Genomic DNA, 25,353 nt, shown 5'->3' with positions numbered 1-25,353 from the left:
CAACATTCACTACTCTACATCGAGTTTCTCCCTAGTCATGCTCAGGAAGGCCAACATTTTTAAAGAAATTATTCCAAGTTTCTTCTTCCTCTGCTGCTATGAAAGATAAAGAAAAAAAAACACCCCAGAGGCTTTCCAGTTCTGCATGGAGAGGCAGGCTCACAGTAGCCAAAACAAACTTTGAGGTATCACAGTAGTGCCATATAAAGCGCAGAGTCCTTGCATGAGCTCTCTTAATAAGGCCATTCAACTGAAATCTCAATTTTAGTCACATATAAAACTTCATAATGGAATAATTCTGTATTTGATAGCCACTTATTCTAGTGGGAAATCAGTTGTTTTGTCTCTGCACCGGTGGGGCTTTGAAATGGAAAAAGGTGAGGCATGCCAATGACCCCCCCCAACCCAACTACTCCAATGTAGTTTTTGAACACAGAAGGAAGATTTCCTAATTGTTTTGGATACTTATTTTTTCTCCTTCTGTTGGTAAGAATATGCTAAAGTCCTGCTGCAGCAACTTTGACCAAACACAAGCAACAGAACCTCTGGAACAAGAATGGCTCCCCAATGGAATAAAACTTCCAATTGAAAGAGACAAACACACTGTGGCCATCAACGCTAGAGTTCCTCTATGAGTGTAATATTTCATTCAATCAATGCTTACTGCTAAACCTAAGTACCATGAATTGATTTTCCTTCTTTTTGTAAAAATGGACCTAACTTTGCAAACAGAGCGAGCAGAAGTGACAGAGGGATGCAATTTCTTCTAAAGAAACTAATAAAATGTTTAGAAGTTGAACATTTTACGGCAGGAGAGATGGTTATAAAGTGGAAGCATGAGTGAGTGGAAATGTACTGAGTTTATAGGGAAGAGGGAGGGTGTGAAGCCTGAATCTGACTGGGGCCTCAGATTAGCTGCCCTGTGTACATAAACAACTATACATATTACTGTTGCTATCCAAATACTGCTGCTGACGTAATAGGTGCCTATGCATAGTTTATGGGGCAGGACATTCATGCAGTTTCTTCTTCCTGAAAGTATTTATTTAACAATCTTTTGATCTTCATAAATTATGCATCAAAGAAGTTGATTTTCCCAATATCTTAAACATAAGTTCATACTAATTAGACCATAGCTAACCCCAGATAACCCCTCCCCCACACCCAGGTTGATGAGCAGACACTGAACACATTGGGCACATTTGGTGTGTTTGTGTGTGTGTGTGTGTGTGTGTGTGTGTGTGTGTGTGTGTGTGTGTGTGTCTGGTTTGTCTGGCCAAACTCCCCTCTCATTTAGCAGGGAAGGCTGCAGGGAGACAGGGGAGGGAGAAAGTGGAGGACAGTCTGAGATTCCAGGCATACCTGCAACCCCATCGACCCCCCCATCACCCCCACCCCACTTCTTCCTGAGCCCCTGTGGCGTCCACACGGGGCTCATCAGGGGAGACGGAGGAAGAGCTAAAACCACGGAAAGCTACTACTGCTGCCCTGCTTCACCTCAGTTCAATTTGTCTTTGTATCTGGTTTCAAAGACTGAAGACGCCTGGATGATCTCAGCTGCCGTGTGGCAAATCTTTCAAGATTTCACACTAAATGCACCTTCAATTTCTCAAGTGCTGTAAAAATGTTCTTAAACTGTAAGAGCGTTACTTCATAAACTAAAGAGATTATATATTTCAATGTTTTGCCTCCTGATACAGATTTGTTTACATATAGACTGATGACTGATTAATATTTTTGAGGAAAGACACTAGTCGCAGATGTTTTTCTGGCTTTTTCCTACACTCTTTTAGCATTTCAGTGATTGACCTGAAATGTGTCCACACCATGGGGGGTTATAGTAAGTTATGCTATTGGATTTGTGCAATGACTGGGTGATGAATGTATTATACTTGATACCCAGTACAACATGTTAGGCTGTATCAAAGGGAGATAGTGATATTTATAGCTACCCTTAATGGTTTCAATACGGATATTGATACGGTTACAAACAGGGCTTTAAATTAACACCTGCCAAACAGCCAATTGGGGGTAAAAATTAACTTTTACTAGTTACGAGCCATTTTGGCTGGTGATGAAGGAAGCAAATATCACTGCATCTGTTTGAATCAGCAGGCTGCAGAAATGATGCAACAAGTGTTGCCAGATTGGGCACATTTGGCTGGTAGAAAATCTGGTTGGCTGGTAATTTTAAAAATCTACTAGCCATGTTGGCTGGTGATCAAAAAAGTAAATTTAAATCCCTGGTTATAGCTAAGGATAAAGGTCCTGGTATTGTATTGTAACAATTTTTTTTGTTGCTAAAAAAAGTAAATCTAAGTTTTAGCAGCCACTTCTAAGAACATTTCCAGTTATTGTCCAAACCAGTCAAATCCAATTCCCTGTAATTGACTAAAGGCAAACTGTTGCTTTGAGAGTAGAAGTTCTAATGCTACCAGGGAAAGACTATTTACAATCTTTGTTTGTAGTAGGGACAGACACTTCCCTGTGTTTGCGCATCTGTGGTGATTCAGAAACACAAGGTTCATGGCTGCAGCGCATTTGTGTGCTGGTAAATGTTTTTGGTGAGCGGGAGGAAACAGGATCCCACATGAACGCAGACACTATCACAATAAAGATGCTGTCTTTCTGTTCCTGTAAGCATTTAAGGTTTTTCTCTAGTTTTTTTTTCCCAAGGAAACATCTCTCTCCCTCTCAGCATGTTTCCCCCCCTGTCCTGTAATGGATAGACAGTTCCCTAAACACTTCAAATCGGCAAAAAGCTCTGCAAAAAAAGTTCCAGGCACCTTCACTTCTGGCAAAAACCTAGCACAGGGCATCAACTCTTGGCAAACAAATCAGCGGCCTAGAGGGAGAGCCAGCTGGAAAACAGTTGGAAATGCTGCTGTCTCCAGCCAGAACCACAACTGATGAGACCAGCATCTCTAAACTTAGACGACGCGCGTCTGGATCTGCATAAATCAACACACAGAGAAGTACACAAGCAAATAATCACACTAAAACTGCAAACCCACTTTGCAGAATCACACCAGCACATACAAATACTCGTAAACAGACTCCCACCTTGCAAAGAAACAAGAATGCACACTCTCTTTCTGAGCATGACACATTCACAGTGATGTTTTATGTCCTTTGAATTAATGAGTCGGACGGTTTCGGGCCTCTGTGTGCGCAGCGCCAGTTTGATGAATGGGTAAACAAGTCGCTGTATCAATATTGGCTTTACATTTACATTGGATTGGTAAGTAATGGCTTTTCATATTTAGCATCTACTGACCATTCCAGTGGTTTTGCAGAAGCTGATTCCTGAAGGCTGCTGTCAATAACGTCACAAGAGGATGTGTGAGTCATCGCCGTAATCCTCCCACAAAGTTAAGTCTCCTTCTCATTGAGATGACTAAAAGGAGGCAGCGCAAAAGTGGTAACTGTCCCTGAGAGATGAGGAAGTTGGACCTTGCACTCAGGAACCATAACCTAAATGAACTTCTGCACTTCAAAAAATTGATGACCTTCTTCAGCCCCCACATAGACTGTATAACACATAGCAGTAGTCCAGAGGAAGAGTTTAGAAATGTCTCCTATTGGTTTCTATAGAGGCATTTTGAAGCCTGACAATGGCTGTTGGCATATTACAAATTAAATCTCAACCTAAAGCAGTACAGGCATAGAGGTGGAGTTCAGGCTGGCCTTTATCCTCATGGCAAAAAAAAAACCTCAAACCTGCACGCCTTACAACTCAACCACGCCTCTATAGTACTTAGGTAAATGTATGCATATCTCTAAGCCTTAATGTGATTATAAAATAAATTAAACCATAATACATGGTTTTACCTAAGAAATTACGTATTTAGACAAAACTCCTTGTTGAACCAGGCTGTAAAGATGTTTATTTTTGGTGTAAAAATGGGCTTTTAAAAATTGTCCCAATGGGGATTTCTTGGTTTTTGAGACACTGTGTATGTGGGGGTTCCCTCCAGGTACTCCGGCTTCCTTCCACAGTCCAAAGACATGATGTCAGTTTAATTGATGACTCGAAATTACCTGTAGGTATGAATGTTAGAGTGGCTGCTTATCTATCTCAATACTGTATGTCAGCCCCTGATTGACTGCCGACCAGTCCAGGGTGTACCCCAACCTCTCGCCCAATGACAGCTGTGAAAGGATCCAGCCCCCCCCCCCGCGGCCCCGAACGGGACAAGCAGACGGGACAAGCAGTATAGATAGTGGATGGCTGGAGTTACACATGTGGACAAAGGGATTTTGTTGATAGTAGACCTGCACTATCACCAATATCAAATTTTGAGTGTAGGACTTTCACTCACTTTTATTTTTCAAAATACAAGCACTGAATACTCGTAGTTGCTCAATGACATTTCGATTAAGTTGTTTGTTGCTCTCAGAGAAGTCTTAACCCAAATCATCTGGTCCAGTCTGGGTCTCTGGCTGAGAGTTATCCTACCAAAATTGGGGCTTATTTTGGAACTCATGTTCATGACAAACAGTGCCCAGGAAATCCAACAATAAAGAAGCTGGAAAATGTTTAATTATTAGTAGTAGTTTATTTTAGTTATTATAAAGACTGTATAAAACTACAGTGTGCCATCTAGATCAGCTCTCTGCACACTAGTGCTCGCCCTGGCACTCCTACTGGCACAGGGCAGCCCGTCTCGATGTCTAAAAGGCTGCGGTTTTTTAAAGGAAAGCAGTTTTTCCTCTGTAAAGCCAACACTCATGTCCTCAAGATATTACAGGAAATAATAAAAAGAGATTCCCTGTTCTTGAGCCTTGTTCTCGTACTGAATGAAAGACAAAACACTGAGCTCCTGCTGCTTTTCTCCTCGCTGTGACCACAGAGTTAATGTGCAAAATATAAATCCATTCAGCTTTTTCCCCCCTGAATACAGCAAGTGTAATATACCTACTGTAAATAACAGGGGTACAGTTTGTTTCTTTACGGATTTAACAACAGCAGCTGTTTTGTTTCTGACTGTTTGGATGAAAGTTAAATGAGTTCAGCCTGTAAAGATAATAAACACATCAAGTGAAAGATCCAGAAGTGGGACATAAAAACCACAATTGGCCATACAATTACAGACAAGCCCATTTTTTTTTGTAATGTGCAAAAATTCTAAATGTGTCTTTCCGAGATTTGGGTAAACTTCATGATCTAATCAAGATCATTCGATGTGATGGACAGCTTAAGTGAGCAAACAGACGTGCTGTGTGTTAATGTGGTTAAGAGGCTGGGTTTGAAACTGTGATATCCTCAAACCTTTAGATAAAAAAAACAAGATGACAACAAGATGACAAGTTACTTTATTACTCAAAAATATGTCATGAATAGTTACAGCTTTTCCTAAAGTCCCCCCTCTAGTCCCATCCTTCATATGTGATTAACAATAATCAAAACACTAAGTGACCCCCTTCAGCTGTACTGAATTTCAGATCTATCACCCACAGCGTCTTGTGTATCTGACCTGTTCATGTTTGGTGAGCCGTGTTTTATTGTGGATGTCTGAGGAGACCAGGTTGAACTGATGTTTCTCAGCCAGTAACCTCAGCAGGATGACCACCGTCCGGCTGCCGCACTTCCCCACACGGTTATACACCACCTGGCTGGGGAAAGGGAGCACCTGCAAGCACACACACAAAAACACACACACATAAACAAAACAAATACAGAGGGAGGGGGAGACAGTAAGAAAGAGCTTCAATATATTTAAGACGTTCAACAAAAAGTTTTTCAAATCTGTTACTCTTACTGGTCCCTTTTTCTGTACGTTAAGACCTTTAATAAAAGTTGTTGTAGCTCAAAAAGGAGAAAACAACACAAAAAACTACATAAATTCATCAGACTGTGACTTGATTGTCTTCTCTCATTCTCTCTGACCTTTGACCCCTGTTTCTCACATGAACTCTGCCTGGGGCTGGACTCAATTGACCCTGCAACATATTCTCTTTCAGTTACGATAGGCACACGCATGCACGCACGCACGCACGCACGCACGCACGCACGCACGCACACACACACACCAAAAACTGAGTGCTTTCATCTTCTGTCCTTGCATGCATTTTCCTCCACTGAGCCCAATGAGTCAGAGATTCTACTGATTTCTCTGCAAAGCGATACTGACACAAGCGTCACTCTCTCCCACAAACACACATGCACACACGCGCACACACACACACACACACACACACACACACACACACACACACACACACACACACACACACACACACACACACACACACACACACACACACACACACACACACACACAAACACACACAGGCACCCAGGCACACACACACAAGCTGCAGCAAACGAACCACATGACTCACCAATTAAACAAGTAGTTCAGCCATGAATGAGACACACAGATGAGGTGGATGTGAGAGTGTGTAAATTGTAGTTTCTGTTGCACAAAGCAGGAAGTTTTTGGTCGACATGCATACTGAACACAAACTCATTTTAGCACCAGGGAAGCAAGAATGCACTAATTTGGCAATTATCCCTGAGGGCCTTCAGGGTTTACACAAGCGGCCCCTGAAGAATGAACACAATCTGAGGGAATTCACCAGTGAGATGAGGAGTGACAGAATCAAGGGAAGACTGGGAGGGCGAAAGACAGGTCACTTTAAAAGCATCTGGAATAACCTTTAAGAGAGATCTCCTTAATTAAAAGAAGACGGATCATTCCCATGCGCCCTTGAAAAGCTTCAATCACTTCCTATTCCAATTTCCTAAAAATGAAACATGGGAAAAGTCGCACAGTTTTAGCTGACATTCCACCACAAATTTGACACAATCAAAGCTGCTCTCATACATTCCCTCATCTACTCTGGACTTCTGGGCACTTCTTTCTGTATATCTGTACACCGGCCAGAGAGCTAAGAGCAGCGATACACACACACACACACACACACACACACACACACACACACACACACACACACACACACACACACACTCCAAAAGCAGCAGTAAAAACAGCAAGAGCCTCTTTGAATGCCAAATCAGTGCAGAAAGACAAAAACAATACAACATGATTGACAGAAAACAAGTGAAGAAGAGACAAAAAAGGAATGAGAGGAAACAGTTTGATGACAGGGCACTTCCTCCCTGATTTTCCCAGAATCAGCATTTATCTAGACGTCATAAGTGATTGAACCAGCTCAACACAATATGAAAGTGAGATGTATGGGAACATTTGCCCCAGGATGAGGGAGGGTAAACTGGAAAAACAATTCAGAGGCGATATTTGTGTTTAAACAAGCTTATACAGGCTTCATTGACAGGCATGCGTCAGCATGTGTCACTTACTGTAAACGCAATTGCACAATTCAAATGTTGCAAAAAGTTTTTAGAGAACAAAAATGATTTAAATTCATTAGAGGTTGCTGGTGTCCCAACACCCCCGAAATAACATTAACTGGGACACATTCCTCTTGCATTTCGGATGATAAAACAGAATAACAATCTATATTTATGATTGTGTGAGTGCTTCACAAAGACACAAAAGTAAAACAGGCAGGGCACAAAAAAACATCAGGGTTTAGTGAGAATTCTTTTTTTTTAAAGTCTTTGTAGCACATGACATATGTATGGATGCGATAGGAAATTAAGATACTGAAAATGTAAATTCAAATATAATCATAGCAGGCTGTCTGACAAACTCTTGTTTTAAGAAAAGAATCATTTGAGCAAACAGGCGGTGGTTCACTTGGACAGCACTCCAGCATTCCTCTATGTTTTCTAACACAATCCTCAGCTTATCACAATAAAAATGATCCGGATAAAACACAGGCAGTGTTTTGCAGGATAACTTTTCCCTGTTGATATGATGAAAAGAGACTGTGTCAGACCTCCAAAGGCCTGCTATTGTATAACACAAGAATAACACCAGAGATGATATCAGAAGTCTTAGACTAATAGTGTCTAACATTGACAGCTCAGGAAGAGTAAGCTCTTACTTTGGGCTTTCGTCATTCTGTCTCTGCAGAGCTCTGGTTTCTGATGCACAAAGTAAGTATGTTGCCACTAAGAGATTCAGTCAATAGTCAATCCTCACTGAAAAAAGAAGGTGGTGTTATGTAACAGGTTCGTTTCTCACTGTGTCAGGTCTGGGTGCTCCTGCTCCTGAGAGTAGGCCTGTTGTTGTATAAACAGATCTGATGTCGATTTTGAGGAGATGAGTCCTGCTCCTTTCCTCTTTTTCACTTTCTCTGTGTTCTCTCTTTCCTCACACACTGCCCACACACTTAAATCAAAAAGCTCCAAACATTTCATGCTGTTTGGAGAGATTTTCTGTTTGAAGTGACATCGGTTGAAACTATGCACATAAATGATCATCTCTGACCAACCATTTCTGCAAAGAATGAGCTGAGTTGGTTGGCTGGCCAATTAAGCACAGCAATACCATGGTCTGCAATACCAGTAACTGGTAGTTTCATTACTGTGGACAGGTGCAAACTCCTGCTGGAAAAAGGAAATGAGCATCTCCACAAAGCTTGTCAGCAGACGGAAGCATGAAGTGCTCTGAAGCACTCCTGGTAGACAGCTGCGTTCACTCAGGACTTGATAAAACACAGTTGACCAACACCAGCAGGTGACATGGCACCACCAAAACACTGACTGGAAAAATTCTCACTGGGCTTCTGTTGTCAAGAGGTGGATGAGAGACACATGAGCAGACGAGCTGAAGGCCACTATCAAAGCAACCTGGGCTTCCATAGCACCTCAGCAGTGCCATAGGCTGATTGGCTCCATGCCACGCTGCATTAATGAAGTAATTTGTTCAAAAGAAGCCCCGACCAGGTATTAAGTAAACATACTTTTCAGAAGGTCAAGATTTCTCTAATATTTTAATTGGTCTGATGTAATATTGTTACATTTTGAGATACTAGATTTTTTTTATCTTCGCTGTAAGCAGTAATCTGCAAGATTTTTTTTTTGTAAGTCTTGAAATATATAATTCCATATGAATTAAATCTAGAATATAAAACAGTTTCACTTCTTTTGAATTAAACTACTAAAAAAAAATAACTTTTCCACAATATTCTAATTTTTGGAGATGCACCTGTGTGTTTACAACTTATCTTGCAATTTAAAGAAATTAAATCAAATTATAACCATTAAAACAATTCAATAGTGTTCTTATGCTGAGCAGAGAATAACTACAGTGATGGAGCAGTTATACATTCTCAGTTCTTCATGTTTTTATGAGCTATCTAATCTGATAAATTCATTGTGAAGGACTGAGACAAAATTGAAAATAATGATGTCTTCAAAACTTTGTCTGAATAATTCCATGTGGGATGGGTCACGTAAAAGACCGCCCATCGATCCATCCACCAATCCATTTATTCTTTCATCCATTCATTTATTCTTTCATCCATCAATCATCCATCCTTCCTTCCATTTATTCTTTCTTTCATCCATCTATCCATCCATCCATTTTTTTATCCATTCCTTCATCCATTCATTCTTTCATTCATCCATTTATTCATTAATTCATTTAACACCACTAATGTTCTTCATTGTTGATTGTGGAATTGAACGCGTTCAAGAAATGGAGATCAAAATGATGTTCTTGGTAACCAACACTTTGTCAAGTGTTCATGAACACTAGATTGATGGTAAGAATATTTCTGGGCGCTCCTGTATATTTTTTGTTTCATTAAATATTCAAAGTGTAAGCCCGCTACAACACCATGAAAACTTTTCTACCAACCCTCATCAAATCTTTGAAGAATCTTTAAAGGCATCTCAGCTTTACGATAGATTTTCTTTTTTCTTTAAATCATTTTATCTTTATTTTACTTTTCTCTTTAGAGCAGACTTGATCTGATTCAACATTTCAGAGTTCTTCTAAAAAAAACATACTTCTGGCATTGCCTTTAAAAGTACCATGGATGAATAAGTATGTCAAAAAACACAATGGTGTCTATATCTGGTTTTCTTTCAGATTTAGTGCATGTAGGGATTAGGAGAAACATGCTGGAAAAGTTTTCATAAAGTGGTATTTAAAAACACATGTAAAAATGTCAAGGGGGAATTCTTGTCATGCTTGCACACTTAAAGACTCATAACTCTATTCTGAGAGCTGGGTGGTTTTTCCATATGCTCTCATTTACATCCAGCTTTCAACTCCATTCCTAATCTTTCCCCACATTAACCAGAACATCAGCTTTCTGCAGTGTGCACATGCTGCAAGATCGATCTCAGCTGCAGCGGTACGTCAACAAAAAGATTAAGAGCAACACGACTGATTGACATGGCATTAGCATCTTGTGTCTGCTTGATGAGCTGATGACGGATATGGAGTCAGTCAAAAGGTTGCAGCTAATGTTTGGCAACAGTCAGCCTTGTCTGTGTGTTTATGAAGGATGTGTGGAGTTGGGGAAAAAAAAGCTAATAAATTTAAAGTAATACAGCCAGAGGGAAAGGAAACGAGGGAGAAAAGTTTGTTCATTTTAAACTTTGGATACTTAAGAGGGCTTGGAAATAAGGATTGACTTAATTTTAGATTCATATTGAACACATTCATTTAAAAAGGTGAATAGTTGGTTTGAGAAGTTGTGGAAACAACAAAAGTCAAAGTTAATTTCTATTCTTCGTTCAATCATACAAATAACAACGGATGATTTTATTGGTTATTGTGCTTTAAAAAAAACGACCTCACTTAAAACATTTTGATATATAAAAAAACAATTGTATAAATAATTCAATTACTGCTAATCGCTTTATTCACTTTGTAATGTTGCATTTGCAACTTACCAAAGGTTGTTACTGCATTATCTAGGATTAATGGTCAATGCTAGTGCAACACAATTGAAATGAGAAATAAAGTGTGAATTATTTATGAGGTAGAAGTATTTGTAAAGCCGTGCATAGTGTCTGCAGCTCTTTCTATCAGGCCGCGTGGAGCCTGGACGCTCCAGCAGTCACAGGAAAGGGCAAAGTATCATCTTTGAAGAACTTTCTCCTTTTTATACACATTTAAAACCAGCGCCAGATTTAAACAATTATTCAAATGATACAGGAACTTTTTTAAGCAAATCAGTCTTCGTGAGTGATCTCAGCTTCTTGAAGACTTTACCCTGCTTTAAAATCTAAATGTTCAGTGTCAGAATGAATTCTATGTTTATATAATAATATTCAGAATAGTTAAGTATGGCTTAAGGACACAACTAAGATATAATAAAAACTACCTGATTTATTTGACCTAACTACCATTCAATATCTGCAGGCTTTTGCAGAATTGACAGCTTGACAACAAACCAACTGTGTTTGATGTAAAATGTCATCGTGAGCCTTTACAAAGGAAACATCAGACTTTTAAGATGATGATTTCTCCGTAAAATAAAACCAGCAACAACTAAATCCAAGAACCACTCTTGAGTGAGCCACAGTTTGTTTCATAAAAATAACACTCCACTTCTATCTGTGTTACACATGCACTGTGGTCGTCTGGTTTGGCTCATAGAGGCATGAACAGCCTTTCAGAGTAAACATAAAACTCACAAACAAAGCCAGATGTTACTGAACTGTACAGCGGCTGAAAAACAAACCTGTATCCAAACAACATAAAGCTAAGCTACATGCTAAATGTTGTGCTTTAACCGGATTAATAAAGAGCACTGCTGTATCAGACTGTGAAAGAAGATACAAATGATACAGGAGGGTATCAAAAAGGCAAGAATGGGGTGAAAATGAGGTGGTGATGGATTAAAGGTGGAGATAATGAACAGACAGAGGGAGAAAGCAGTTGGCAGGGAGAGGAAGAAGGAGCACAGAGAGGAGATAGTCATGCAGACGTGCAGCTGGATGAATACAAGGCCCCTGTGTAACGCTCAGAGGATTACTGTAGCACTCAAGCCAGGTCTAGTTGGTATTTAGAGGGAGTTTGCACGCAGCCCCCTCGCACAGACTGAACCCTTATCCTGCCTGGACTGAACTGACTGGAAAACCAAGGGCAGCTCATCAGAGACAGGGAATCAAAAAAGTCCAAGGACAAAAGGGTAAACATGGGATAAAGGTGAAGGAGGAGTGAAAGGGATATGACATCAAGAGATGGGGAGAGGTAGACTTACTTTTGGAACAGGGGGTCCGTGGTCATCCAGATACGTGGACTCACCTGCAATGACAAGAAAGTATACATTTTAGGATTCAGACAAGCAACTGGAAGGGAGATCAAAAGGCTCCAACTTCAAAGCATTGAATACAACAACTTCTCAGCATTAAGAATCAGGCATTTGAACAGTCTCCAGATTGAAACCCCTAAAGGCACTGAGAATGATATAAGGAGGAAACACTGGCCCCTGATCCAAAAGGCATCTGAGCAAAACAGCAAATGTAACTGCATCTCTCCAAAAGCTTCTTTTGATTCCCCACATTTTTACTTTTCAATAAATGTCAGAACAAAAAAAACACACATTTGTTTCTCAAAATGTTGATAAAAAATGACGGATCATGTGTACATTTTTAGGCTGTAGAATATTCCCAATCAAAGGATACACAAACCATTAAAAAACATTTTCTCTGTGAAAATAAGTTGATTTGGAATACCATGGTTACAGCAATGAAGTTAGAAAAATAAATTGGGGGAAAAAAAGTGGCTCTTGAACTCTCCCATGCCCCCCTGTAGAAGCAACAAAATAGTCAATGCTCCCAACCATCATGGGAATGGGTACCAAAACAAGCATCACATGCCATGCAATATTATTTAGCTTTTTGTTTTTTTAGCTACATGCAGTTTTATTAATTTGAGTCAAGACATGTCTCTGTTATGGTGGTACTGTAACTTCTCCAAAGACTAGCCAATGTGGAAGTACTTTGAGACCGCATTCTTTGTAATGGCCAGCATAGGGCCACTCCACTAATGGCAAAGAAGTCTGAGTATATGGAACCAGATGATAAAATTAGCCTACTTATCAGATCGTTTACTACCTCAAGAATTGTTTTATGTCAGAGTTAATGACCTCAATAGCTAGTTTCAAGGCCTTGTATATGGCAGGGTGTTACTTTTGTAAATTATGACCCCATTGAGTGTGGGATTAATGACAAAGCAGGGTATGCTTCAAGGCATGGCAACCTGTTGTTGCTATGGTGCCAAACAGGGTGGCTATGTCCACTTCTTGGTCTATGGTTGGCCTGAAATCATCATCACTACTTTGTATTGTGTCCACATAAACCACATTTACCCACCTATAGTAGAATTATTAGTAGACTTGCACTTCCACACTCAATACATCATTCCCATCCTCTCTCACCCAAACAAAAAAGTGCTCCACTACATTATATCAAATAAGACCAGTTTTAACCTTTATATACAGTATATATTGAACACTGTGAGACTGTTTTGTCAGGGAACAATGGGGTCCATTCAAGTCTTTCCACACTGACAGTCTATGTTGTGGTTTCTCTCCAAATCCAGGCCCTGGCTTCAGTTTGGCCCTTTCCATCCAGACACACAAAAACACAGACCCATCTCCTCCCGTCACATTTACAACATTCAGATGTTTTACCCCGCTTAAAAAGGAAGACAAATTGCTGCATGTTGGGGGAGTGAAGCTATTGAGAGAAGAAATATAACACAAGTGAACAATCCCTCCTTGTGTGTCTGAAATGTGATCTGACAGACAAGGATGAAAATAGCAAGAAATGATGCATGAACACACTCATCGGTTCACCAGCCAAAGTTTCCAGCTTGGCACCCACTCAGAGACATTATTCAGTGTGCTTGTGCTGGAAGTGTATTGGATGACTTTTTAAGTACTGTTTATGCTAAGATAGTGGTGTGTAAGATAAGAGTAATTAGTCTAACACTGAGATCCAATCTGTGTCGGTTTGGATCTGTTACAATATCACACGCGCACACACACACACACACACGCACACACACGCGCACACGCACACGTGTTGTGGCTCATTAAGTCATCAGGTGTATTAATTATGACACAGCTGCACCCTTGAAAGTTTTTGAGACCTTATCCTGCATCACTTTTGTCTCTTTTTTTATGACTTAACACACATTTTCTGAGGAATTCTGAGGGAGGCGTGTGCATGGTTGCAGCTTCTCTCAAAGGTATTTAAGGTCACGGCATGGCGAGTTTGCAGGCAGGTCGACATCTCTGTTCCTTTCTCTGTCATCCATCACGAACAAGCACCCACCTCCCGCGACCTCCAAACCAAACCCCCCCTCCACTCCATGTCCGTCTTCTGTGTGTGCTTCTCATTAGCGCTTTTTTTTTGGATAGGGGGATTTGGAACTAATTTTTTCCAGGGCACGAAGCTCGTAAAAAAACCTGACAGCTGCCCTGTGCCCCCACCACCCACAGAGAGGGAAATGAACTTAAAGAGCCACTGTACAGAGCTCACTGTACTCGTCGACCTCATTGTCCTGTGATCCACAGTGAGAATTCAAGGAGGAGGAGGAGGAGGATGGAGACTTTCATGGGACTTTATAGGCCTGACTCCAATTCCAAAAAAACGAACAAAGAACACAGCAAAGAAGAATTCAGACTGTACTCATTTGTCTGTGTTTTATTGTTCTCACATGTTTTCATACTAATCCAAACTTTGATGACTTCAGTCTGAGCCCTACACTTCACCATCTGTTCAGATTCACACACAGGAATGGTTTTCAACACCAGCACGGCATTTGACAGCTTTCCTACATTTCAGTATAAATATACTGTACACCCAAATAAGTGGAAGGAATAAACCTTAAAAACTCACTAATATACATAAGCAATAAAGGTGCTGGTCGCAAAAAGGTATTCACAGGATATAAATGATGTCTTCCTTTGATATTAGCAATCTACCCTGATTTCTACCCTGAATATGAACCAGCATGTAAACCCCGATTAAAAATGGTTATTTTCTGTCTTCCTTTTTTCACACTGGTCCATTACTGTTGAAATGAAACCCAGTAATAAACAAGAACAAATATATCCATTATTAAGATTTTGAGTTAGTGCTAAGTATTTTTTGTTGCCCCAACACAATAACCATGGCTATAGCCTTTCCACATGTTTCCAAAGCTTGCACTAATCCAAATGAGCATCAAATCATGATGACAGTGGTAAAAAATATCTTACAATCTAACTGCAACATCATCAATTAGTATACTTCCCAAAATGGTGAACATTTCCCGTAAACTTGTTTGAAAGCAAAACAGCTGGAGGAGAGGTTTGTCACTGAGGATCTGGAAATAGGATTAAGACAGCCTCTATTCATCTCTTACAACAACAGTGCTCAAGTTTCTGCACAACAACCCTGAACAATATGAGGAGGAACTTTGAGTTTGTTAAAATCCATTCAAACGACTCGTGGGAAATTTTGGATCATAGTATCTAATTGAACCGGGATTTCACCCGTTATTAATACACTGAACGAGGCTGTGTCCTTTAAAGAGTGGTGTTCAATCTCTCCGGAGACAAATATAGTCTAAACCAAGGATCAAGTGCAGAGGCTATAGTCCATGTCGCAGTGTGCATGGTTTCAAATCCTACCTCATGTCGTCCCTCACTCTCTCCTCCGATGTTTTGTCTCACATGTTTTGTCTCTCTTCAGCTGTCCTATCCAATACTGGCAAAAGTGACATACACAAAAAGACTGAGGCTATTTGGGAGGTTTGCAATGACACATAAAATGACCAAAGCAGTTAATGTTGGTTTTAATTTGTCACCTTTCTGTTTTTTTTTTGCTAATAATATATAATAGGGGTCATGAATGGTCAAGTGGAGGAAAGGCTCAGGTATGAGAGGCCAAAGGGCTAAGCCAAGAAGTGAAGAAAGAGTTCACAAATCAAACCAAGATCAATGTTCACTTTGAACTCATCCTCATGTTCATCCTGTGTATTCCATGTGTGTGTGTGTATGTGGGTGGGTGTGTGAGTGACTGAAGGAGAAACTAACAGGAGTGTCAGTATGCATAGGCATGTAGCTAAATGGTTAATTGGATTACTGTGTCACAAGATCCATGGACTGGCCTCAATCTAAGAGCAGCTGCAGAACCATTCCTGAGTACAATTATCTAATCAATACGGCAAGATGGAAAACATTATTCACTTTTATGTGTTAATCAATGAATTCTAAAAACAGACTATAAATAACCCAGAAACGTCTAAAATACAAAAGAAAAACATCAGCACATCTGGTAACCAAAGTATGTGAGGCTGTGTGGATGTTGTCCATTTTGGAGTGACAGAACTAGCGTAACAACATAATTTAAAAAAATAATCTATTAATGCTACGTCAGGAAACACTACAGCAAATTAAAGCGAAACATCTTCCCAACGAGACGGTTTCCCAAATCCACATGTTCTATGACTTTCTGAATAACACATGCAAGCAATGCAAGTTGAAAGCCAATTCAGCACATGTTCAAGCACTGTGATTTGTTTGGCAGAACAAAATGTCGAAACTGTCAAGCTGATTAGTGCCATGAAATTCACCAGGTTCCAGTTAATGTGCATCATGTAAGGGAGAACACAAACTAATTTTCCCCCCACAGATTTGAGGAGAGGGAACTCAAAATGTTTGTCAAACTACATTCAATTCCTGTCAACAATCTTCACACTGTTTCTTCTTCTATCCCACTTTTCTGGGCACATCCATTCAACACATTAGGCTGTCCATCGATGAGTCTGGTCCTGCTCGAGGTTTCTGCCCGCTAGAATAAAGTTTCCTTTGAAAAGTGCTCTCTCGTGGTTTACTTTACCTTACTTGGCACTTTATCAATAAAAAATGGCTGACTGATTGATTGACTGACTAACTGAAACCTGAATCCTCGAGTCACAAAGACAGAAGCATCACATTCAACTCAAAGAGCAGATTCAGGCAAAGAAAATGATCTTTCAGTAGGAATTGCTGTTTTGGATCAGAATCAATAACAGGTAACAGTATATGGACTAAAGAAAACACAGCAGAACTATATCCATCTGCTTCTGAAACATGATAATAAATATTGTCTTAAAAACTTAGACAAAGAGAAACCCTAACCCTAACCCTAACCCTAACTCTAACCATTGCTCTGTAATGTAGAGAGATCCACATTCATAAAGGAATAACCACTCAAACTTTCCCAGAGCAGGTCCCTCAGGCTCTGGAATTTTCCCCTTTGGTGTTGGCCTGTGTCAGGAATGCTACAGTAAGTTTTCGGGAATTTCATAAACATGTATTTAGAGCATAGAACATTTCATTTGCTCCGTGAAATTGGCAACCTAGCTAAGTAGAGCTCAGGAAAAGAAACACACATCCCAGAATAGGGAATAGAGGAGGAGGCAGCGGAAAACCACACAGGAATGGCTGCTCTTCTCGGTTGAAGTTAAGGGGCCTTTTTTTTTTTTTTTTTTTTTGCTTTGCTGTGGGGACATGACTCGGAGCAAAAGATGTAGGGTTACAGAGCTGAAGTGCTGGAATGTTCTACAAGTATGTGAAACCAGATTACAGGTTATACAGATCGTGAAGACGAAGCTTTCACATCCTCAACCACATCCTGTTGTAGATGCTGTATCTACTACAGACTGAAATGAAGGAACGGAAAATGTGTACTTGCTTACTGACGTTTTATAGTTGGCACATTTCCTAAAAAAAAAACATTCAAAAATGACACAAGTTCTGCCTATATGGCTGTAAAAAACCCACCCAGTGGCACCTATCTGTGGTTATAGACATACGTGGCAGAATAGAAAGCACATGTAAATTAAGTATATGGCTTAAATACAATCTTTCCTGTGTGTTTTTGTGTCTGTGATGTGTTTGTGTGTGTGGTCGACCAACCCTTTGATTTGGAGAGTGGGAGTTGCCCTCCATTAGTGCAACCCATCCACCTAATTACAGAGGAGAGTTAAGCTCAAGGGTCAGGGTCTCCACCTACTGCGCCCTGCTCTACGCCTCAGTCACTGGAAAATCAACAATGGTCTATAAAGGTGCTATGTGAAATAAAAATAAAGGCAGTGTAACACTGTGTTATTGCAGGTGAGTATATAGGGACCAAAACCTGGTAGGGAATCCAATTTGTGGACTTTTCGCTGCCCTAAATTTTTGGTAACTGAAATGGAAACATGCATACAGATGTGCATATAGGTTTGGAGGCTTCTGGAAGACTGTCAGTATGTCATTTGTGGACATCTGTGGTTACCCTTGTATAAAAGAGAGGAATCAGGAAACTAAGACCAAAGCGGAGCTGTGTTTAGAGCCCAATATAGCAGTCGAAAAAATAAAACATGAACAAGAAGAAGTTACATTTAAAGTTAAATATTTTCCAAAGCTTTTGTTCTGCTTCTGTAAGGATGAAAAAATATTTAGTTCAGGGGGAAATAATTCATTTGAATGCCTACATCTTTGTGTTTTATAAATAGCTAACGTTTAAGTTTGTGTTATAGTTGACAGAGATGCCAAATGACAACCGAACAGCATTTGTAAACACACACTAGGTGGATCTGAAGCAAATCGTGCATGTTTAGTCAGATAACGGTCGATCATCTCTATCTATAGGCAACACTGCGTTTCTGAAAATGACACTCTGAATTGTCACACTCAAAAAAATGTCATACTTGATGTGCTATTTGATGTACAAGAATTTGAAAAAGGCAGTGGATGAGAAAAAAGCTGAGCAAAGTGAGTCAAGTCAAGAAGGACAAACATGAGGAGTAGTAAAACCCAAAGGTCACTGAGCTCTTCAATTTAATGTTGAAGCCACAGCAGGTTTTCCATTACCTTCACATTTTTAAAGCACAGAGCACTAACTACTCTCCAGGAGCATGTCAAAGGGTGTGATTTTTTTGCAGTGTAATCAGCTTAATTTAGTCGGTCAAAGAACATCAAGTATTGCTACATGCAACATCATCTTTTTACACAGTTCTGATTTCTTAACAAAAACATCTTTGACTCATCACAACATGAGACCAAACTCTATCTCTGACTTCCTCAGAAAACCGCACGGCTTTGAAATGAAGAAATGAACCATGAAGTAGAAAACAGGCCAACAATTGAAAGCATAACTAATTTCTGACACATAACTCAATCAAAACAGGAAGCATGACTTATTAGTAGGTGAGGGATTGCTGCGAGTATTCTTTCTTTAACACGTTATCCTGTGGGTGACCCCCGAAGTCACCCACAGAGGAACATCAGAATGAAAAATGTTACTATTCACGGGATGTGATGCTGTAAGAGATTTCCGCTTAGCTTTGTGCTCTGTCAGCTACATCTGGACGAGTCACTTCCCGTTAAGTGCTAAAGTGCAGCTTTGTACGTACCTCTTCTCAGCTTGTGGACATGAGGGCTAACACCAGCTGTCTTTATTGATAAAGAGCCTGCTGATCACCATTTTGACAGACCATTGATTTTTCCCGCACACCCCTACAAAAAAGGTCAAATGGAGGAGTCCTATTATGTGTTACTTCAAGATTTCAATAAACAAACATATGTGCATAGGTGAGGAAAATTTGACATGAAGAAATGTTGATCTGTCAAAAAGGGCTAAAATGCTGAAGAGTCAAGAAAAGAGGGATAAATATTCATTCAAATCATGGAAGTGTGTTGATTTCTATATTCTTCAGAAAAAAAAACTACAATATGATTTGGGTCAAAATTAGTTTTCAAAAATGTTCAGTAATTTGTGACATTTAAGATATAAATAATGGTAGACCTTTTCACAACAACAAAAACAACAGGCGCAGCTCAACTTTAACAGCCAAGTCGTTAAAACCAACCGCAACTGGGCAAATGCGAACCCCCCTGCTGCTTTGCATAAGCTCAAAAAAAAGTATGCTCGATTGGGAAATGCCAAAATCTGTAAACGGCTGGGCCCCACACAGTGTCACAAAAAGACGACACTGATGACTGATGAGCACTGGTATCGTACTCAACTGGCACTGGAGCGGAAATTTTGTGATTGTAGTGAGTAAATCAAAAGTAGTTGGGCAGTTGTTGCGCAATTAGCACCTGCGAGATGTTTTCTCTTCATAAACACCCTTTCTTGTGTCTGTTATTTGGTAAAATGTGAAAACAAATATTTAAAAACCTAACATTTGACATTTTTTTTAACCAGGATCTGTGTTTTCTTATATTATACTTACAGGGAGATTTACTGTAATAGCCTATAAATGTACCGACTCATTTGCTGGGCGGCTGTAGGCTCTGCCAGAAGAAGCTAGAACAACTCCCTGCTTTAATTGTTTGTTTACAATACAGATCCTCTGACCCTGAACCTCAACCCAAAAATTAAAATTTGAGAGACCCTTTTCTTTTTTATGAACACTGGTATGTTTATAAATCTTAGTCTTTTCCTTTTTTTTCCCCCTGTTATATAGCAGTGGTTATCCTCATGGTCTACATGTTGAACCCAGAAACAATCGGTAATGAGTGTACATACTTTTCATCAACAAGCAAAGCTGACCATTCCCCCCAAAAGACCCTGTTAGACGTGTTGAGCGCTTATCATACCATAAGCAAAAAGGACAGGCAGAGGAGTTTGAAATACAAACACATTAATCATGACAAATTTTGATCTAAGATCAGAAAACAGGCAGGCAAGTCTAACCAATCTACTCCCTTGTTTCAGCGGTGACAGTGCTGAGTCACAGCTAAGGCATGCTAAAGATACATCTGGGAAACACACAAAGAACTGGGTGCACACTTATGCCTGGATGCAAAATCATCACAAAACAATATAATTTTAGATTGTTGGTAAACCAAATCTTAACATCTAGTTTGTGTTTTGTTCCCTTTCTCTTTATGTTTTCCATGAATCATTATGCCCGACAGTCAGCGGCATGCTTGTTTAAGGTGTCATGCTTGAAAGTGCACGTAGCCAACAATTAGGCCGTAATCAGGAAGACACTGACACTGTCCTGTCATCATTGTGCTGACAAGGACACAGCCAAGGACATAAATATCAAAAATAAACATGTGAAACACATCTGTGAGGAGCTGGAATTGTTCTACAAATGAGTGAATCAGATCTTAAAGGAGCAGTTTGAAGATTTTGGGAAACACTTGTTAGCTTTCTTGTTGAAATTTGAGGGGAAAAAAAAATATCCTCATGTTGGTATGCTAAAGTTCAACCTGATGGCTCCTGAGCATTGCATATGGACTGGAAGCAGTGTTAAACTAACCTTGCTCTGTCCAAAGGTTTAAATAAAAAGTCAGGACTTTTTAACCTAACTTTAGCTTTAGAGGTGCTGGAAGTTTTACTTTAGCTTTTTCAACATGGCCCATTCTTTATGTTTGCTAAACTCCTATCTAGCTCCTGAGCTCTCAGGTCCTGTAGGTTCCTTGGGATTGTTGGTGAGGATGGCCTGCTGCTATGGACCTCCTTACTGTGCCAGAAGCCCAGTAGGCCTTGTTGCGGCAGCAGAAGCCAGGCTCTCGAGTAGACGGAGCTCCACCAACCTTCAGCAAGGTGATCTAGCACTACTACCACCCGACTTCCCTGAAGCCCAGCCACCACCGTCCCCACCGTCCCCTGGCCTAAACCCTGGATATTTGCACCTCTGTAACGTCTTGCCTTCTATATATGAGGTGTAACGGGGGGACCAAGTCGTCCCACGTCTGTACCAGCATCAGAGACAGAGGTGTTATGTGGGTGGGATGGGGATCACTGTAAGACGGCGCAGCCAGCCGGAGAGAACAGTGTAGTGTGTGCATGTATGAGTGTGTACTGTATGTGGAGCTCCCGCTGTTTCGTTTACATGTCATAACTTTCTTGCTTCCGCAGCAACATCATGCAACGTTAAACACTAATATTACCCCTTTGCGGAATCAATACGAAAGTACAAAGGCACATGAGTTTCGTTACGGCAAAAAAGACAGAAACTGCACAACATAAAAGAAGCATCCTAAAGAGAAAGTGAATTACCATTTACAGCAGCCAGAATTCCTCTGGGTCAGACATGTGACCAAAGAAACAGATTCAGGAAAAAGCAGCAGCTGTAATCTACAGAACAGCAAGGAAATGAGAAGAAAAAAAAATCAAGGGGATCAGAGAGAGCGAGAGGGAAATGGGAACAAAATTTTATCAAATCAGTTTGTGAGGCCTCTGCGGAGGTCGACAGAGGAAGATGAATTGCTCTATCTGGCAGCTAGACATTCCTCACTGGCCTGAAATCCCCTCGGCTGAGAAAAACATAATGATTTCACCAGGACGCACTGATTCATGCTCTAACAGGCGTAGATACAACGCTGAATACATGCACTGGCACACACGTAAGGACTGAACTAAGCAAAGAAATACGCAAAGAAATATGACAACTAGAGGTCTTGTGATATCTTGTGTGATTTTTTTAAATGTAATGAAAGGTAAGGAGCTCACACAGTACTCAGTTGATTACAAATGGCTGGGATGACGAAACAGTATGGAGTGTGATTGATTTTTATTGCTTCCTGACAGGAAGTGCTGGCTCAGGGACCAAGCAGCTGTGAGAAGGACCCTTTCTGTATGCATGACGGCAGGAGACAAACGCATTCCTCTGTATATTGTCATGAGCAGTGACAGAACTTTAATCATACCATATGTACATGTGGTATTTAATATGATGCCTCACTTCATAGAGTTAACATCTAATCTGAGTCCATGTCAGCAGCCTTAAGAGCTACAAGTCCTCATCAGAGTTCGCTCACCAGCTTGCGCGGCAGGAGTGGTGCTGTAGCTCAGCCCTGCAGAACAAACAGGCCGCATAAAGAGTGCCTGTGTGGTGCTAAGTCTCACACTGAAGTGAGGGACTGAGAGAGAGAGGAGAAATAGAGCCAGGGATAAAGAGAGGACGAGAAAAATGAAAGCTTCAGAGAGAAGATGATAAGAAAAAGTGCTACTTTTCTCATGGGCCCCGACAATAGACCTTTATAGGACTGTTAAACTGTTCTGTTTGACACGGAGGAATATGATTTCAGTACACAGACGATCCATTCAAAGACAAATATAAGACAGCGGATAAAGGTCAGATTGATATCACTGACTGTCAACCATCTGAACACATGAGCCAAGCACAGGATTGTCTTGGTATTTCAATCGTAGTTCTATCTGAAGAGAGTAAAGAATATTAAAAAAATGAACCCCACAATAACTTGCACATGTTAAATAGTTTTTTGCTTAGAGAACCAAGCTTTAATCAAGAGAAACAAGTGTACACATTTTCCAATGCAAAGGGACAATGTCCTCTCTCCTCTCACTCAATAATAAAGAAACAAATCAACTGATTTGCATTAAAAAATAAATAATACAAAAACTGTCCCATAGCGTGGGAAACATGAGAACTTTGGTAACCATTTATATTCCCTGTGGAAATAGTAAATACTTGTGGGCAATTTAAGTTTAAATGAAGTAAAAAAAAAAAAAGATGTGCAAAAGCATGTCAACTGGCAGTAAAAAAAAAAACATGAAAAAAGATTGACCACTAAATCCAAAAGCTTTCTTTTGCAATCGTGTTTTCATCAACAAACCAACACACCATGAACAGAGAGTCAAATACAATCAGGTGCCACAGTCAGAGAAGTCTCAACAGACTGTAGAAAGGAGCAAAGCCAACCCAAGTCAAAGACACAACATGCTCCAAATGCCACAAAAATGTTCCGCAAACGTTTAATAGCTGATTCGTTTGAATGAGAAAATAGCTTTCCTTTTAATTCCCCTAATACATCATCATTATGAACAAATTTGGAAGAATTCAACTCTTCCAAACCGTGACGCTACTTCTCCACATGCGACTGTTTTCCGTACACTGCAGATGCTATTTGCCTGTGTGCTCATGCATGAATGCTTCTGCAAAATCATAAAACATGCATTAAAAAAAAGTTTAAAAAAAAGAAGCATTTATCCGCACACATAATGCTTTGAGTATATTTGAGTCACATATGTGTGTGTTTTTACATAGCATGAAACCCCATACCTCTCTCCTATTACACAGTGGATGGTGGCTGAGCCTTTGCCTCTGTGCCTGTAGCATCTGTTTCATAAATACTGGTGGCTCTTGACGGAAACTGCTGTCAGGCTCCATATAGGCTCACATCACAGCTCAGGTCAGTGTTTAGTTAAACCGCCGCTGGACCGAGGCACTGCCCCTCCCTCGTTTTGTGCTCCATTTTCAGGTGTGAAAGTAGAGAACATGTACAACGTGTCCGAGGGGGAAAATAAGCAAAGAAAAAAAGGGATGCATTATTGTGTCCATATGTGCATCTGAGAAAAAGAAGAAATGTGTAGTTAAAGCATGCGTGTGCCATTGTCAAAGTGTGCAAGGACATTTTACAGTGCCCATTACCAGAAGCCACAGGATGTGCGTCTGCAGCAGACCACCTTGTACCCAATTACATCATCGTAGTGCCTCCTGTAACTCGATACACACACACTTCCCTACATAATGTTTTCCCGTCTCTCATCAGATGCCAAATAAAGTGCAAATGCCATGTGTTCAGCACATGTTGCTGATGGTGAAGAAAAGGAGGCGAAACTCTAACAAATTTTCTGAATAACAGTTGAGGTATCACGTATCATCCTTGTAAAATCAGAAACAACTTCACAATCTTCTGGACATATCATCCTGTCTGTACGTTTTTGACTTGAACAACCTCAATGGAGAGAAAATGTTTGGTGATAATGTATTGACAGGCGTTTGGCACCTCGCTGGACCACAGTGGCCAGAAAAAGGGAGCAAAGAGCAACTAGCAAGCAATAAACAACAGATGGCAGCTCACACTTCCAAGAACTGCAAAAAGAGTATTTATAGATGAAGCGTCTGAAACAGGCTGCACAGTGCAGCAACAATGGAGGCTTTTTATAATCAATCCAACATCATCATAAATCAAATTTAAAGGCAGAGTCAGAAAGCAAATTATCGTCTCTGCTGTAGACCCAAGGCAAAAAAATATATCCAAAGAAACAGATTTGAAGATCAAATTGAAATGACAGAATAGGTAGTGTAGTTAAGTTAGGACTTGCAGGTCGATTCATGCCCAGGGGTGTATAATAATTTTGACCATATATCAGTGAACATAGTGCACCGCGCACATAAAAACAGTCACATGCTATTAAATGTAGACAATTGAAACAAGAACAAAGCACTGTTCTGTAGAAAACTGATTCATACAGTCTGTGTCGTAATCTGATGGTGTGATGTAACAGCAAACAGAAACACGAACTTGAGAAACAGAGGAAGACATATTCATCAATAAAGTACTATCCTATTCATCCTTGCTGAGTCAGCAATCCTTGTGAGTGGGTGTTATTAAGAAATTCTAGAAATTCTAGATTTTGAGCCTTCAAAGATATTCTTCAGTGTGTATTATATAACGTACACAATAAAACATAGAGCTGCAAGATGCATGGTGGTTTAATTGTCTATG

The 25,353-nt window shown here is 40.2% G+C and overlaps 1 protein-coding gene across 1 annotated transcript in view; it reads right to left on the bottom strand.

Annotated features, from left to right (window-relative positions):
- usta (uronyl 2-sulfotransferase a) overlaps positions 1 to 25,353 on the bottom strand; it is a 58,529-nt gene that overhangs the window by 14,231 nt on the left and 18,945 nt on the right. Inside the window, exons 2-3 of the mRNA XM_020632886.3 lie at positions 12,100 to 12,143; positions 5,478 to 5,633 (exon numbers count right to left, since the gene is read on the bottom strand). Coding sequence (XP_020488542.1) covers positions 5,478 to 5,633; positions 12,100 to 12,143 — 200 coding nt within the window. The remainder of the gene's footprint in view (positions 1 to 5,477; positions 5,634 to 12,099; positions 12,144 to 25,353) is intronic.

The sequence above is a fragment of the Labrus bergylta genome, chromosome 15 (genome assembly GCF_963930695.1).
Source record: "Labrus bergylta chromosome 15, fLabBer1.1, whole genome shotgun sequence".
Classification (NCBI taxonomy): Eukaryota; Metazoa; Chordata; class Actinopteri; order Labriformes; family Labridae; genus Labrus; species Labrus bergylta.
This window is presented reverse-complemented; position numbering and strand designations above follow the sequence as displayed.